Source organism: Pseudophryne corroboree, chromosome 2, assembly GCF_028390025.1.
Source record: "Pseudophryne corroboree isolate aPseCor3 chromosome 2, aPseCor3.hap2, whole genome shotgun sequence".
Classification (NCBI taxonomy): Eukaryota; Metazoa; Chordata; class Amphibia; order Anura; family Myobatrachidae; genus Pseudophryne; species Pseudophryne corroboree.
This window is the reverse complement of record NC_086445.1, coordinates 362,562,418-362,578,003: the sequence shown is the minus strand read 5'-3', so window position 1 is coordinate 362,578,003 and position 15,586 is coordinate 362,562,418. Positions and strand designations below refer to the sequence as shown.

Genomic DNA, 15,586 nt, shown 5'->3' with positions numbered 1-15,586 from the left:
GGGGGTCATATAAAATGGATTCATTCATGGTACATGAATTATGTATGTATACAGCTGTGATTATTGTGAAGCACGCATAGCTGCACATCTAGATTCATGTGTAAGATTGCGCAGGCACAAACTTTGTACTGTGACAGAGATATGCATGATCAGCAAAACACCACCTTAAAATACAGTCTAGTCTCACATTTACAATCTACTCACTATTCGTTTATCTATCACAACTTTAATTAGAACATTTCCTTTTGTTACCATTAATACTATTTGCTTGACTCTTTGTTTGCTGTTAAATTATCTAAAGGTTAATTGGGGTTGTCTTTAATTCAAGTGTCAGAATGTTGTATTTATAGATTTCAAATACATTGGTTTACTTGAGCATTATAATGCTTAGACTTTATCTAAAGTACCTAAACTGAACAGTTGATGTCCTAATGAGCCTTATTGATGATAAAGATTATAAGCCACATCCAAGGATGTGCAAATACTGTATATGCTCTATTTGCTTGGCTATAATGCATCCAACAACACCAAAATGCCTTAAAATATACTCAACATCCATCCTGTGGGGTTTATTTGTCCTGGGTCAGACAGTGAAACCTCTTTCTTGCAGAATCATACCTATTTTGGCAACTCATAGTAGATTCCTGCATTCTATAAGGAACTTTAGTTTCTCCCAGAACTTTTTTTTTTTTTTTTTTTACATTACCACTTGTTTTTTTTTATTTATTTTGTAACCGGTGAGGAAGGAGGGGGCAATGGTGAGTACAGTGTGGTGGTGGTGGTGCTGCTTTGGCAGTCGGGAGGCTCCAACCTGAAGGGGGCAGTGATATGATGGGGGGTGACCAATAATGCTGTGCCTAGAGGTGGCCTGACACCTAAATTCACCCCCGGCAATTTTTGCTTTTCCAGTAAATTACACTATCTTGGAGCAGCATGAACCACAATTGTCAATTTGTGATGCTAAAATAGCACCTTTCACTTTATAACTGATCACTAATCTCATTTACTTTATTCCTGTAATGGAGGAAACTGAAATTCTGGATCATAATGTACAGGAATTCGTATGATGATACTGAATAGAAAATTAAACTTCCCAGAAAAACTTACTGATAGAATGTAAAGTTTGTCAGTTAACCAACAATGAGATGCAGAGTACCAATTTTAGAAACTACTACAAGGAAAAGCCAACATACCTTTCTGCCCTTGAGGACCCCCATCTCCCTCTTCTCCTTTCTGTCCACTGGGACCTTCTGAGCCTTTTATGCCTAAAAACACAGACAAGGCGATACATTGGTATGGATATATGTCTAAGTATATTGCAATTGTGTATATCTAAATAGGATGTGCATAGATGTACCTGGTATTCCAGAAAATCCTTGAGGACCTATATCTCCTTTATCTCCTGGTAGACCTGACACACCTATATCACCCTAAAATAATGAACAGAACTATTGTGGTTCTTTTTACAGATTCAATAGTTAAAAACTTCATTAATAACTACATGCAGAGTGTACAAATCACTTACAGGAGGTCCTTGAATTCCAGGTTCACCTTTAACTCCCTGAAAGCCAGGAGCTCCAGGCCAACCTGCATCTCCTTTATCTCCTTTTAGACCATTCTGCCCTGGAGAACCAGGGACACCCACAGCACCTGGGGCACCTGAAACAATATGCTGTGTAAGAAGAAGTGCAGCTATCTTTTATTGCAAGATTAAGATTACAATATGTAATGGGCAATATTTATTCAAAGTAGGTTACAGCAGATATTTAATAGACAAGTAGTCCTCTACTTAAAGTTCGCCATCAGGTCTATACTGAAACCATTTAGGGGGCTTCAAAATGCAAAAACATGGTACTGAAAGCCCTGCCAAAGCATTGCTTTGATAATGGAATATAATCTGAGGAGATTGAGGAAAACCCTTTATTCTTACATACTGATTTTTAATAATAAATATGCCACACTAATATATCTTCAGAAGATAATATATACAGAGGAAACCATGTGATTCATGACGCTCTGTAGAATGTGAATTATAAATGTTTGAATATGAATAATTATCCCTACACACCTGACCCTAGAGTAGGTTATTCATCAAAGCCTAAGGTCTTACTCTCATTCAACCTGGGATTGTTTGGGAATCTGCTTTGGGGGGCCAAACATTCTGTTTTGATAATATATTTAATTGTACATTTTTTACTGTAGGCTACATGATAAGCATATTCTTTTTGTTATTAAATAAAACACAATTATGTGCTTATGTTTTATATTAAAATATAATTAATAATTAGTTGGCAGTACATAACAGTTTACCATAAAGAGCTTGGATACTGGTCAGGTGCAGAGAGGACTAATATAAATATTTCTTACCTGGAAATCCTGGTGAACCTGGGTGTCCTCTATCACCTTTAGGTCCTTCCATTGCTATTCCAGGCTGTCCAGGAAAACCTGCTGGCCCTTGTGGGCCCTGAGCTCCAGGAAACCCTTGATCACCTTTAAATCCTGGTATGCCGGTGGCTCCAGGAGAGCCAGGGAAACCAACATCACCTTTGATTCCTAGCAAACAAGATTTATCTTAGTAGTTTGTTCAAAACTACTACAACAGTAAAACACAGTAACATAGCATACTATTTATCTAACAATTATATTGTCTGTACTAGGGTCTTTACAGTTTAACATATTTATAAATGGCATACAGTAGGAGATGGTCTTGAGAGTAAAGTGTCCATTTTTGCAGAGGACACTAAACTACAGTATGCAAGATAATTAAATCAGATCAGGATGTTGACTCTCTTCAAAGTGAATTAACTCGAGGTTTCAGACACTTTAGTGAGTAAATAATATGTGTAAGTACAAGGGCTGACTTGATGGGCCAAGTGGTTCTAATCTGCCGGCAAATTCTTTGTTTCTGCTTCTATCCTACGGAACCCGAATCCCCCCCCCCCCCCCCCCGGGATAACAGTAATGTGGTAATGCTGATAACATCACTTTACTTTATACATTGCATACATTGCATTTACTTTATACATTGTCCCTGTATGTGATTTTAATACAGTACATCTGGGTGGGTATATATATATATATATATATATAAAAATTCTAATATATATATACATAAATATCCTGTTAACAGGGTCACATCCCCCTAAACGTTTATCTATTAAAAGCACTTGTGCACTAATTCCAAGTCTTGAAGTGCCGCTTGCCGTCTATTGCTATCTATTATTATTTCACTCTACACATAACAGCTGGAGCGCCGGATTATACACATTAATTTAGAAATACATAATATAATATATATATATATATATATATATATATTCTTATGAATATTGTTTGCCTTCACTAACTGTAAGCAGATCTGCAGGTGCACTTTAATGCCAATTTAACAGTAAGTGCTAAGCAATGGTGTCTTATGGTAAGTGCCAATAGCTTCCCCATGTACAAGTCTACAACTACCTGTACTGTATATTATTATTTGTATTTCTAGTTGATTGAATATTTTAAGAAGACTAATACAATGCATAGGTATAAAATGGTTAAATGACTACAATTTGGAATTATTAAGTACTAATTTCCACCATTTTCACAATAGCCTATTTCTTTTTCGAAGTTCTTCCTACCTTTTTCTCCCCGTTCTCCAGGAAATCCTGGAAATCCTCTCCCTGGCAATCCTTAAAATTGTGCAAATGAAATAACAAACTAATTAATAAAGTATAAACAATACCAAAGACTTTGGAATAATTATATAACAAGTGCAATAGAATCCATTAAACTGAAAGGAAAATGTAATAACATGACACCTATCTTTTCTTTGTTGATACTTAGGGGTATGGGCAACTTCTCCACTGGCTCACTTTTCCACTTTTATCACTGCTTAGTACATCTCCCCCTAAGTACTGTACTACAAACACATTAAGTATATCATACAATTAAGTTACAGCATATAAGTAAGTCACCAAGTTCTGAGAAGAAATCGCATGTTCCCTGAAGGGTATATAGTCATTATGTCGACATTGTGATTTTCGATAGTCACGAGGCACGCCCTTTCCATGAGCCCATGCCTCTTTTTCAGCACAAAGGGTCCCACACTGACCAACCAAAAACTTGCTTAGGGCACTAAATTGGTCAGGGCTGGACCTGTATCCAGCATGTATGGGCTATATGCAAAAGCAAACAGTATTTACCCTACAAGCGAAAACATAATTTTACAAAAATTGTATTTGCCACATGGTTTGTTCCAGGTGTAAAGTTTCTCCTGATTGTTTTCACTTTAACCCAACTCAGAATCGGCTCCACTATGTGAATGCTTTTAAGCACAAGTTTAGTTCTCCAATGACAAGCTAATGTTTTTATTTTTCCCTTGAGAATCTGGTATGCTTATTAGGCATTGGCTTGTTATCAATAGTATAAAAACAACTGTCTACTTTTCCTTAATTTACCTTTCAGCAGTTTGCTGTGTTGGTGCCTCTGAGTAAGAAACAATATGAGCATTTGTTGTTATATTAAGCTAATGAATTGAAGCGTGGACTCATTCCGGCAGGACTGGTCTACTAGTGCCTCAGAAGCTCTATAATGCACTTCCGCAGGTTTACGGTTTGACTAGATTTAAGTTGAGGTGTCTTCAGCTGTACGACAAACCATAGCCAAGGGTAGACTCTTTACTGTGCAGCCTGACAAGTCTTATGATAACAAAAACGCAGAAAAAGTCCAAAAGACAGAGGTCTAGATGTAAAGCAGGATTCATGAAGGACGGGGGTGATTTATTTGGAATTAGCGAAATACATGTTATAAAACATGTAAATTTGCAAAAACAGAAACAAAAAAACAGGTAAAAAAATCTTTTACGTAAGATTAGAACCACATATAACAGCTCTTGATCTTACCTGGATCTCCCTTTTCACCAGGTGTTCCTGGGATCCCATCATGGCCACGTTCACCTTTTTCTCCAGTTGAACCAGGGATCCCGACAATTCCAGATTCACCTGGGTAAATACAACTTCAGTTGAATCATTCATATTTGTTCTCAAAATTTGGATCTACTAACATTTTACTAGTAGACATTTTTGCACTTAAAACAAAAGCACATTCATTTACAGTGATACAGTACTAAAGCTATACTGTATGTTTACTTTATATTTGCCAAGTTATATCAGTGCTATCCTTTTTTTTTTTTAATCTGAGGGACTTGTGTCTTTTAAACATGCCCTGGATCTAATAAAGCAGAGACTGAAGTGAGTGACAATACTGTACAATGCTGGGTAAAAGGTGGTGCTATATAAACAATAGTAATATTAATACTATCTGAGATAGGAGATATAGTCCATACCATCTACAAATGACAGCTGACTCCTGATTGGATGACCACAGCACCATACAACCAAGAGACAGCTGTGATTTCTGCAAGTTTCTTGTATATTTTACTTCAACATCCACCATATATGTGTGAACATGCTTACTAGCATAGAGCTCGTATGTCTGAAGTGCTTGTTAAACAGAGCAACTAGTATAAATCCCAAAGGATGTGGCTGAAAGAAATAAATTAATCACCTGGTTGTCCTTTGAAACCGGGAATGCCATGCGATCCAGGGAAGCCTTTGGCTCCTTTGTCACCAGGTATTCCTGGGCTGCCTATGGGGCAAAGTAATTAAGTTAAGCTACAGCCACATATTCCTGTTCTTGCAAAGATATTTATTGAAAAAAAAATGCTTACCAGGATATCCTTCTGTCCCCGCTGCTCCTTTTAATCCAGGTAATCCAGGCATGCCTGGGATGCCAGCTTGACCTTTTTCACCCCTTTCCCCTGGGAAACCTGCAGGACCATCGGGACCAGCATCACCCTACATTCAACATAAAGATTTTTTTAAACATAACATGTTCTCCATTTTTTTCTAGCTAAGTTACAAGTTAGTAATAAAGCAATTATGTTAAAAATAAAAGTATAAAATAATGTTTTCAGACCACAATAAAATAACATGCCCAGCCAGCCAGAGCCCAGACTTGGATCCGATTGAACATCTCTGGAGAGATGTGAAAATGGTTGTGCACCAACGCTTCCCATCCAACCTGATGGAGCTTGAGAGGTGCTGCAAAGAGGAATGGGCGAAACTGCCCAAGGATACAGTAGGTGTGCCAAGCATGTGGCATCATATTTAAAAAGACTTGAGGCTGTAATTACTGCCAAAGGTGCATCAACAAAGTATTGAGCAAAGGCTGTGAATACTTATGTAAATGTGATTTGTAATTTTTTTTATTTTTATAAATTTGCAAAAATCTCCCCAAAACTTTTTTCACGTTCTCATTATGGGGTATTGTGTGTAGATTTTTGAGGGGAAAAATCAATTTATTCCACTTTGGAATAAGGCTGTAACATAACAAAATGTAGAAAAAGTGAAGCGCTGTGAATATTTTCTGAATGCACTGTGTGTGTGTGTGTGTATATATATATATATATATATATATATATATATATACTCCTCGCTGCAGTCCGGCACCCTCTCTCCACCTGGGTGCTTGCTCAGGTGCCCTCCTCAAGGAGTATACTTCCTATATATATATATATATATATATATATATATATATATATATATACACTGCTCAAAAAAATAAAGGGAACACTACAATAACACATCCTAGATCTGAATGAATGAAATATTATTATTAAATACTTTGTTCTTTACATAGTTGAATGTGCTGACAACAAAATCACACAAAAATTATCAATGGAAATCAAATTTATTAACCCATGGAGGTCTGGATTTGGAGTCACACTCAAAATGAAAGTGAAAAAACACACTACAGGCTGATCCAACTTTGATGTAATGTCCTTAAAACAAGTCAAAATGAGGCTCAGTAGTGCGTGTGGCCTACACGTGCCTGTATGACCTCCCTACAATGCCTGGGCATGCTCCTGGTGAGGTGGCGGATGGTCTCCTGAGGGAACTCCTCCCATACCTGGACTAAAGCATCCGCCAACTCCTGGACAGTCTGTGGCGCAATGCCACGTTGGTGGATGGAGCGAGACATGATGTCCCAGATGTGCTCAATTGGATTCAGGTCTGGGGAACGGGCGGGCCAGTCCATAGCATCAATGCCTTCGTCTTGCAGGAACTGCTGACACACTCCAGCCACATGAGGTCTAGCATTGTCTTGCATTAGGAGGAACCCAGGCACAACCGCACCAGCATATGGTCTCACAAGGGGTCTGAGGATCTCATCTCGGTACCTAATGGCAGTCAGGCTACCTCTGGCGAGCACATGGAGGGCTGTTTAGCCCCCCAAAGAAATGCCACCCCACACCATTACTGACCCACTGCCAAACCGGTCATGCTGGAGGATGTTGTAGACAGCAGAACGTTCTCCTTGGCGTCTCCAGACTCTGTCACGTCTGTCACATGTGCTCAGTGAGAACCTGCTTTCATCTGTGAAGAGCACAGGGCACCAGTGGCAAATTTGCCAATCTTGGTGTTCTATGGCAAATGCCAAACGTCCTGCACGGTGTTGGGCTGTAAGCACAACCCCCACCTGTGGATGTCAGGCCCTCATACCACCCTCATGGAGTCTGTTTCTGATCGTTTGAGTAGACACATGCACATTTGTGGCTTGCTGGAGGTCATTTTGCAGGGCTCTGGCAGTGCTCCTCCTGTTCCTCCTTGCAAAGGCAGAGGTAGCGGTCCTGCTGCTGGGTTGTTGCCCTCCTATGGCCTCCTCCACGTCTCCTGATGTACTGACCTGTCTCCTAGTAGCGCCTCCATGCTCTGGACACTATGCTGACAGACACAGCAAACCTTCTTGCCACAGCTCGTATTGATGTGCCATCCTGGATGAGCTGCACTACCTGAGCCACTTGTGTGGGTTGTAGGGAGGTCATACAGGCACGTGGAGGCCACACACACTACTGAGCCTCATTTTGACTTGTTTTAAGGACATTACATCAAAGTTGGATCAGCCTGTAGTGTGTTTTTCCACTTTAATGACTCCAAATCCAGACCTCCATGGGTTAATAAATTTGATTTCCATTGATAATTTTTGTGTGATTTTGTTGTCAGCACATCCAACTATGTAAAGAACAAAGTATTTAATAAGAATATTTCATTCATTCAGATCTAGGATGTGTTATTTTAGTGTTCCCTTTATTTTTTTGAGCAGTATATATATATATATATATATATATATATATATATATATATACATACATACAGAGAAAGAGAGATGTAAGCGGACACTTTTGGAGGACACTGCCTACTTCCATATGTATAAAAGAAAGAAAAAAAAATTATGTGTGGGAGTCCCCTACACTTTTTAACCAACCATGGCATTCCAGGCAAACAGTTCAAACCTTTTAAAATATATCTTTGTTGTACTGTTTTATTAAGAGATTATCCTTTTTGTAGAACATGTTTATTAGTGTCTATTTATTGGTGTATATGTAGCGAGCTCCACATTTAATGATTTCTCTCTTCCCCCCACACACATTTTTATATATATATATATATATGATGTAGTTATGTGACTGGCGGGCAGGAGACCACCAGTCACAATAATTCCCTCTACATCCCGCCCCCTCACAATCCTGACGGTCGGCATGACAACCAACAGGGACTATTCCTCGTGGGTGTCCAGCCACCGAGCCCGCAAGGGGCTTGTTGCGCTCGACCTCCTCCCCCCTCCCTCCCCCCTCCCCCCCCTCCGGCATTCCGCTGCTGGAATACCGGAGGAGCTATGCTGACCAGCGGTCTCTGCATATATATAGATAGATAATCCATCTTTGCTATTGCTATAATTTTCAACTGCCATTATTATTATATGATAATTCCTCTTTTTGCTCTGTATGGGGTAATGTACTGCACGTACATTGTTCTGGATTGGACTGTGATTCCAACTCTCAAAATCCTATCAATAGTCTATCTTTGTGGCCTTTGTGAGATATGCTTTTATGATGGCCAACATTCACTGTAATATTTCTATCCAAGCATTCTGCAGTATTTACTATCTGCAGTACTGTACTCTGTGCATTTGTGTGTGCACCTCCTAGAATAGTATGTACTCCTTGTGTTGCACCCTCCAGCACTTTCATATTGGTATTTGATGCTTTAAAGTTTAAATCTTCTAAGAATAGGTTATTTGTTAAACTTCTTGGTGCTCACGCGGAGTATCCTGTGTGCACCAACTTCAGCCTTGTGTGCCTAACTATCACACACCAAGGCAATACAGTCCCCATCACCACACACCTTACCGTCTTTGGAGCATGGGAAGGGAGGGGGGCATCATCTGCTCCTCTGACAGATTCAGAATATGGAGCTGGGTAACACCTCCCAGTTTATCTGTCACGCTCTCACAAGAGAAATATAGCTTGACTGAGACTACAGCGTGAGACTGAACCCTAGCTCCTGTATGTTTGGTAACAGTGGTGCAGCCATGTGATCCGTGATAGAAGCCATATGGCACAGGTCCATTCAGAAGAACTTGTACTTCATGCAATAAGAGGGGATATACTGTAAGGTCGGAAAACAGCTGCACTACTTGTCTGATTATTGTGCCCACGGTCCAGCTCTGATTACTTGCTTTGCTGAATGACTACCTGGCCTCTGACCCCAGGCTACATCTGACAACCATTCTGACGCTGATATCCCTGACTTGTCACTGAGTTTGGGGCTGATAAAGAATTGCACACCAAGTCTGTTTTGTGGATGATTCTTTGCACACTTACGGCTGAAAGGTTGTAATAACTGGGCGATAGGGGGACATTCATACATAGCAAAAAATGTGGGCGCAGCTGTGGCTGACTTGCATACAACTCTGAAACATCCCTTTTGTCTCTGGAACTCCTACTGCCAGGACCCTGACTTAAATAAACAGCAGCCAGCAGTTTAATGTTGGTGGTTCTTTCAGCATTCCAACTGCAGTAACTGCAGGATGCATTGAATATGGACTAGAAATTCTGTAGTACACTTGTGGTTAGAGTATACTTCTCATAGTGAATCCAGATACATTTGCTATTGGACTACTGGAGTAGTACAACTGATTAACATGCAAAGTGATATTAAGCTCATGAGAGTTTCAGAAAGTACCTTTATACCAGGAAGCCCTGGAATCCCAACACCTGGAAGACCATCTTCTCCTTTCAATCCTTTTTCACCTTTGGTCCCAGAGACCCCAGGCATACCTGGAGTGCCCTGAGTTCCATGCTCACCCTTTGGTCCAGCAAACCCTAAGTGTGAAATGTGTGTTTCAGTAAGACATTATGATATAACATTGCCCCACCACCACCAATTCCACAATAATCAAATTCTTCCTAATATATCTAGTTTTGAAGCACTACAAGTGCAAGCTCAGTATGATAATATGAGATTTCATCCAGAATGAACAGAAATGAATGGCTGTCTCCTTTTACACTAGGCACATGTTACTATACTGCTTTAGCTGTGGCGTTAGTTTACATTCTGACAAGTGTGCAATCTGGATGGAACTTTCTTTGCCTTACTCAGTCCAACCTTAAAGATTAGTTCATTGACTGGTGACTAAACTGATCCTAGTGTGTGCATGTTTTATGTCTGCAGTAGGAAATTAATTTCGAAGCTCCAATAGGACATAGATTGATGTAAATAAAAGCATTCCGTGATTATAAAACATAATATTTTGGTGCAGTATAAAATGTAATAATATTATTAGGAGATACGATATTGTACAATGGTCACCTGGCAAACCCATTTCTCCAATTGCTCCCTTGTCACCAAAAGCTCCCGGAGATCCTGGTAATCCTGGGACACCCTTCTCTCCTTTTGGTCCTGTAAGTGCATAGGCATAGTTCATTATTCATAAGTATATACTATATGACTTCAGGTCAACTTCTTGCTACAGTTAATTTGACCATGTGATAAATACACATAAAGCCAGTGCTTTGTTTCTAATGGGCCTTTTTTTAAAATAATTTTTATTTCTTAGAACTAGTAAAGGAAACAGAAAGAAATCAGTGAAATCATTATAGAAATCAATTAAGTCTAAACACTTGTACAGAGTATGGAAGCTACTAAAAATGTTATATCAAGATATCTTTAGTACTGGCTCCTTTAAAGGACAACAAGTATACAAGTATAGCTTAAAGGAATGGAAGAAAGATAACATCATTACCTGGCTTCCCTGGCATTCCTGGCTCTCCGTCTTTCCCACGTATTCCGGGGCTTCCCAAATCACCCTGTGAACCCTTTTCTCCTTCAAATCCAGTAAATCCTAAAAATGGAATAAAAAGGTGTTTATTAAGTAAGACTGGTGTAATATATATATATATATATATATATACATACAGTGTATATATACTGTATATATACCAATCGTTCATAATATACAGTACAGCACACAAGATATAGCAGTCACATGTCAGTACCTGTTTCGCCTTGCTCTCCTTTGTCACCCTTCATGCTTTCCATGTCTGTAATTGTTCCTGGAAATCCCTGTATACCTGATTCTCCCTTTTCACCTTTAAAGCCTGGGAATCCTATCTCACCGCGGAGTCCAGGAAGACCAGGATCACCTGAAATTAATTAGTAAAGTTAAGAATAATGTATGATCCTATTAACTGCATGTACATAAGGAAAAAATACCCACAACAAACAGGATGCTGCTTGACAGACATACTGTACAGTGCAATTCTGGAGAAATAAATTGGAACATAGCAGGGCAAATAAGCACCTTGAGTTGGCCCTGCCCCTTGAACTTGTGACATCACAACAAAGGGACAGGGCCACCAGGACCAGGAATAATTTCAGCACCTTGGGCGTCCTAAGTATGCACTGGGCAACCCAGAACCAGGCAGATGTTGAGCGCCCTGCGCACCCTAAAGATACTCCAAGCCTGGCTTTCTAGGCACCATGCATGCTAAATACAGGTGCCAGGGAGCAGCGATGGTGCCTCCCCCTAGACCTTGCCCCCTGGATTTTGGTACCGCTTGCCCAGTCCAAACTATGGTTAAACAAAGCCACATACACTGGAAAGCATCAAAACACACAATGAAATACATGGTAAATGCAAATAAGTTGAATTTAGGACTCAGACAGAAACATTTGGGATCAATTAGTTTTAAGGTGTTTAGGCAGTAAACACAGAGATTTGATATACCTTTTTCCCCAAATTGTCCTGGACTTCCTGGTGCACCTAGTTGACCTGGGATTCCTGGAACTCCCATAAAACCCATTTCACCTTTTTGTCCTAAAATATAACGTGAAAAAAATTCAAAATATGCTTTATACATTGTTTGACCATTATTTCTATTCTTACCATAAAAATGGCTTTCCCCTGTGAACACAAGTGTGTTCTTCATACATATTTAATAGGTGTAGTACCATCAAATAACCTCACAGGTCAGGAGGTTATAGAAATAATAGATTACATGGGATTAAAATAGAAGGTAATTACAGCGCTTAGCTAGAATAACAGGGTCAGTTTCAGGGATATTTTCAATACTTATAAAAATGGTGTTCGCTTCTCCTCGTGTCTAATTACGTCTGAAAGAAGCTACATGAATAAGGAAACAACTGCATTGCCAGATAACATGGTATGTTAGCAGGTACTAATTATTGCTGTCTTGTGCAAGGAATGTGACAACTGCTTCTAAATAACAATTTCACACTGCTTCAGACACTTCTCCTGGTACAGTTCTAATTATATATCAAAAACGATTAAAGCAATATAATTGCCCCAAAATGATAAACATTTTAATTTGTCCCATTGAATATATCTGTCCAAAGGAAAAAAAAGAATAGTGGAGTTTCCTGCTGTAAATATTTCATGGGCTTGCATCTAAATGACCAAATTAGTATTCATGTTTCTGAAATTAGTCCACTGGCAGACAGGTCTCCGGACTACATTAAGTGGTGGTTTCTAGGCTTCTCATAGGATGGCTTTAAATATATTAAGCTGGATATGGATGCTTAGGCTGGTACATATACCGATTATACATTATAGGTTCAGGATAGCACTAGATACAGTGATACACTAAACTTCATTGATAGTGTACAAAATAGTCTTACTGGCATAGTATACAGGCTGGGTGCACTTACAGCACATATGCAACCAGTAAGTTAAGATATTAAAATGTTTTGTACTTACCATAGAAATGTTTATTTAGGATAAGGAGAAAAACACTAAATCTGATGAAAATTGGTATTTTTGCTGGAGATACGGGTTCTAGGGGTTCACTACGATATGCCGGCGGCCGGGCTCCCGGCGACCAGCATACCGGCGCCGGGAGCCCGACCGCCGGCTTACCGACAGTGTGGCAAGCGCAAATGAGCCCCTTGCAGGCTCTCTGCGCTCGCCACGCTACGGGCACGGTGGCACGCTACGCGCGCCACACTATTTTATTCTCCCTCCAGGGGGGTCGTGGACCCCCACGAGGGAGAATAAGTGTCGGTATGCCGGCTGTCGGTATGCCGGCTGTCGGGCTCCCGGCGCCGGTATGCTGGTCGCCGGGAGCCCGACCGCCGGCATACTGAAGACCACCCGGGTTCTAGTGTGATTTGCAGGTAGATTGTGTATATGTTTAGGAGTTCTGAGCATTTATGTGAATTGTGCTACACCTGCTGTCATGTGCCCATGCCACCAGGTAACCTTGTACTATAGACCTCCTATTTGGAGGCCCTAAGCATAGAAGAGCCAAAGCATAGAAGAGCTACTGTGAGGGGTTGTGGAACACATCCTCTGGTGCCACAAGTAAGTGCATCGCAGTCACCAATAGGTGTACTGTATATGTGACTGTGAAGGAAAACATTAGATATTCACTTTGATCAGTTTCACACTTGTTATGCTGAGTTATACAGATAGTTCTAGTAAGCTATTTGAAGTGAGACTTCTTTAACAATTGCCAGTGATGGATCTCTCTGAAATAAGTCAGTATCGGGTTGAAGAAATGTATGCTAACATGCTAATAAAATTGTGTTCAAAGATTGCATACATTAAGTGATTATGCATGATGCTGAAATGCTTAGACAACAGTATGTGAGTCATGCTCATGTCTGTAGATGGGATGCGTTTCATTTGCCATCTGTCGGGATCCCAGGGTCAGGATACCAACGCCAGAATACCAACAGCCACCAATGTCGACAGCCGGAATACCGACTCAACAGGGATATTCCAACTCGTGGGTGTCCACTACACCCATAGAGAGGGAATAAATTCTGTGGCGAGCACAGCAAGTCACCGAGCCCAGCACAGCGAGCCCGCAAGAGGACTCGAAGCGCTCATCCCGTAGCCTGCATGCTGCTGTTGCGATACTGACAGCCGGCATCCCATCAGCCAGCAGATCATAAGAAAACCCTATAGATTGCCCCAGCAAATGGTACAAATGATACATTGCTGCGCAGCGCTACAAGTTTTAGAGAGTGATAAGATACAGTAACCATATGTTTCCTGTGAGAAAATGTGACTAGACATTGGCAAATTGCATCAGTTTACCTGGATTTGCACTTTGGCCTACTCACATTGAGGTAAAATGTATGAATGGTCGTTATGGGGAAGAAGTGATATCAGCGCACGTTATGTGTTCTGATACTGCTTCTCCCCCATGTATGACAGCTGTAGTGCAGGCTCAGTGACAGGAGCACTATGCCCCCTGTCCATATATCGGCACTGCTATCTAAATGAGAGCAAGCCGATATGCATTGGCAATGTATGAACGGACTAGCAATGAGGAAGGCTAGTCAGATGCTTGGTTGCATAGGGAGCAGCAGCAGAAAGAAAGCAATAATGCCACTGTAAAGGTCATTAGTATGGCCTTATCTGTTCAATTCTAGAGACCATATCTTCAGAAGGATATAAATACATTAGAGAGTGTACAAAGAAGGGCAACTAAAAGGGTGCATGGCCTACATCACAAAACTTACCAGGAAAGACTAAAAAATCTTAACATGTATAGTTTGTAGCAGAGAAGGTAAAGGGAGGACATGATAGAAACTTTCAAACATACCAAGGGTTTTAATAAAGTCCAGGAGGGAAACAATCTTCAAATGAAGAGAAGTAATAGGACATGAGTACATGCACTGAGACTGGAGGGGGGGGGAGGTTCAGGGGAAATTTTAGGAAAAATTGCTTCACAGAAATGGTAGTGGACAAGTGGAATAGTCTCCCATCAGAGGTGGTAGAAGCTAAGACAGTAGAGCAATTTAAACATGCATGGGATAGACATAAGGATATCCTTACAAAGAAATAAGGATCAAATAAGGTTTGAGGAAAAAATATGGTAAAAAAGGGGCAGACTAGATGGGCCAAGTGGTTCTTATCTGCCGTCAAATTCTATGTTTCTATGGTTCACCTGCAGCTGTTGATTTCAACAGCTGTAGGTGGTGATGCCCTATCTCCACAGCAGGATCAGAGCTGACCCTGGCTGTGGTGGGTGCCTGCTCCTGACTGCGCAGGGGATCTCGCGTGAGTAGAGAGATCCCGCACATGCGCAGAGGAGCCGGCTGGGTAGGGAGATACAGCGCATCAGCATTGAGTCAATGCGCAGCGTGCTCAGGGGGCATCCCCGGAGGGGGGATTTATCACTCCCCCGCTTTGGCAGAAAAGATGTTAATACATCTAGACGATGTCCCTTCCT

At 40.6% G+C, this 15,586-nt stretch overlaps 2 protein-coding genes across 2 annotated transcripts in view; one reads left to right on the top strand and one right to left on the bottom strand.

Moving 5' to 3' along the window:
- Positions 1-15,586, top strand: part of COL4A2 (collagen type IV alpha 2 chain) — a 711,921-nt gene that overhangs the window by 56,699 nt on the left and 639,636 nt on the right. The window lies entirely within an intron of this gene.
- Positions 1-15,586, bottom strand: part of COL4A1 (collagen type IV alpha 1 chain) — a 262,582-nt gene that overhangs the window by 26,607 nt on the left and 220,389 nt on the right. Inside the window, exons 33-45 of the mRNA XM_063953177.1 lie at positions 12,112-12,201; positions 11,381-11,527; positions 11,128-11,226; positions 10,695-10,784; positions 10,068-10,207; positions 5,711-5,837; positions 5,548-5,628; positions 4,884-4,982; positions 3,621-3,671; positions 2,368-2,553; positions 1,526-1,659; positions 1,358-1,430; positions 1,194-1,265 (exon numbers count right to left, since the gene is read on the bottom strand). Coding sequence (XP_063809247.1) covers positions 1,194-1,265; positions 1,358-1,430; positions 1,526-1,659; positions 2,368-2,553; positions 3,621-3,671; positions 4,884-4,982; positions 5,548-5,628; positions 5,711-5,837; positions 10,068-10,207; positions 10,695-10,784; positions 11,128-11,226; positions 11,381-11,527; positions 12,112-12,201 — 1,389 coding nt within the window. The remainder of the gene's footprint in view (positions 1-1,193; positions 1,266-1,357; positions 1,431-1,525; positions 1,660-2,367; positions 2,554-3,620; positions 3,672-4,883; positions 4,983-5,547; positions 5,629-5,710; positions 5,838-10,067; positions 10,208-10,694; positions 10,785-11,127; positions 11,227-11,380; positions 11,528-12,111; positions 12,202-15,586) is intronic.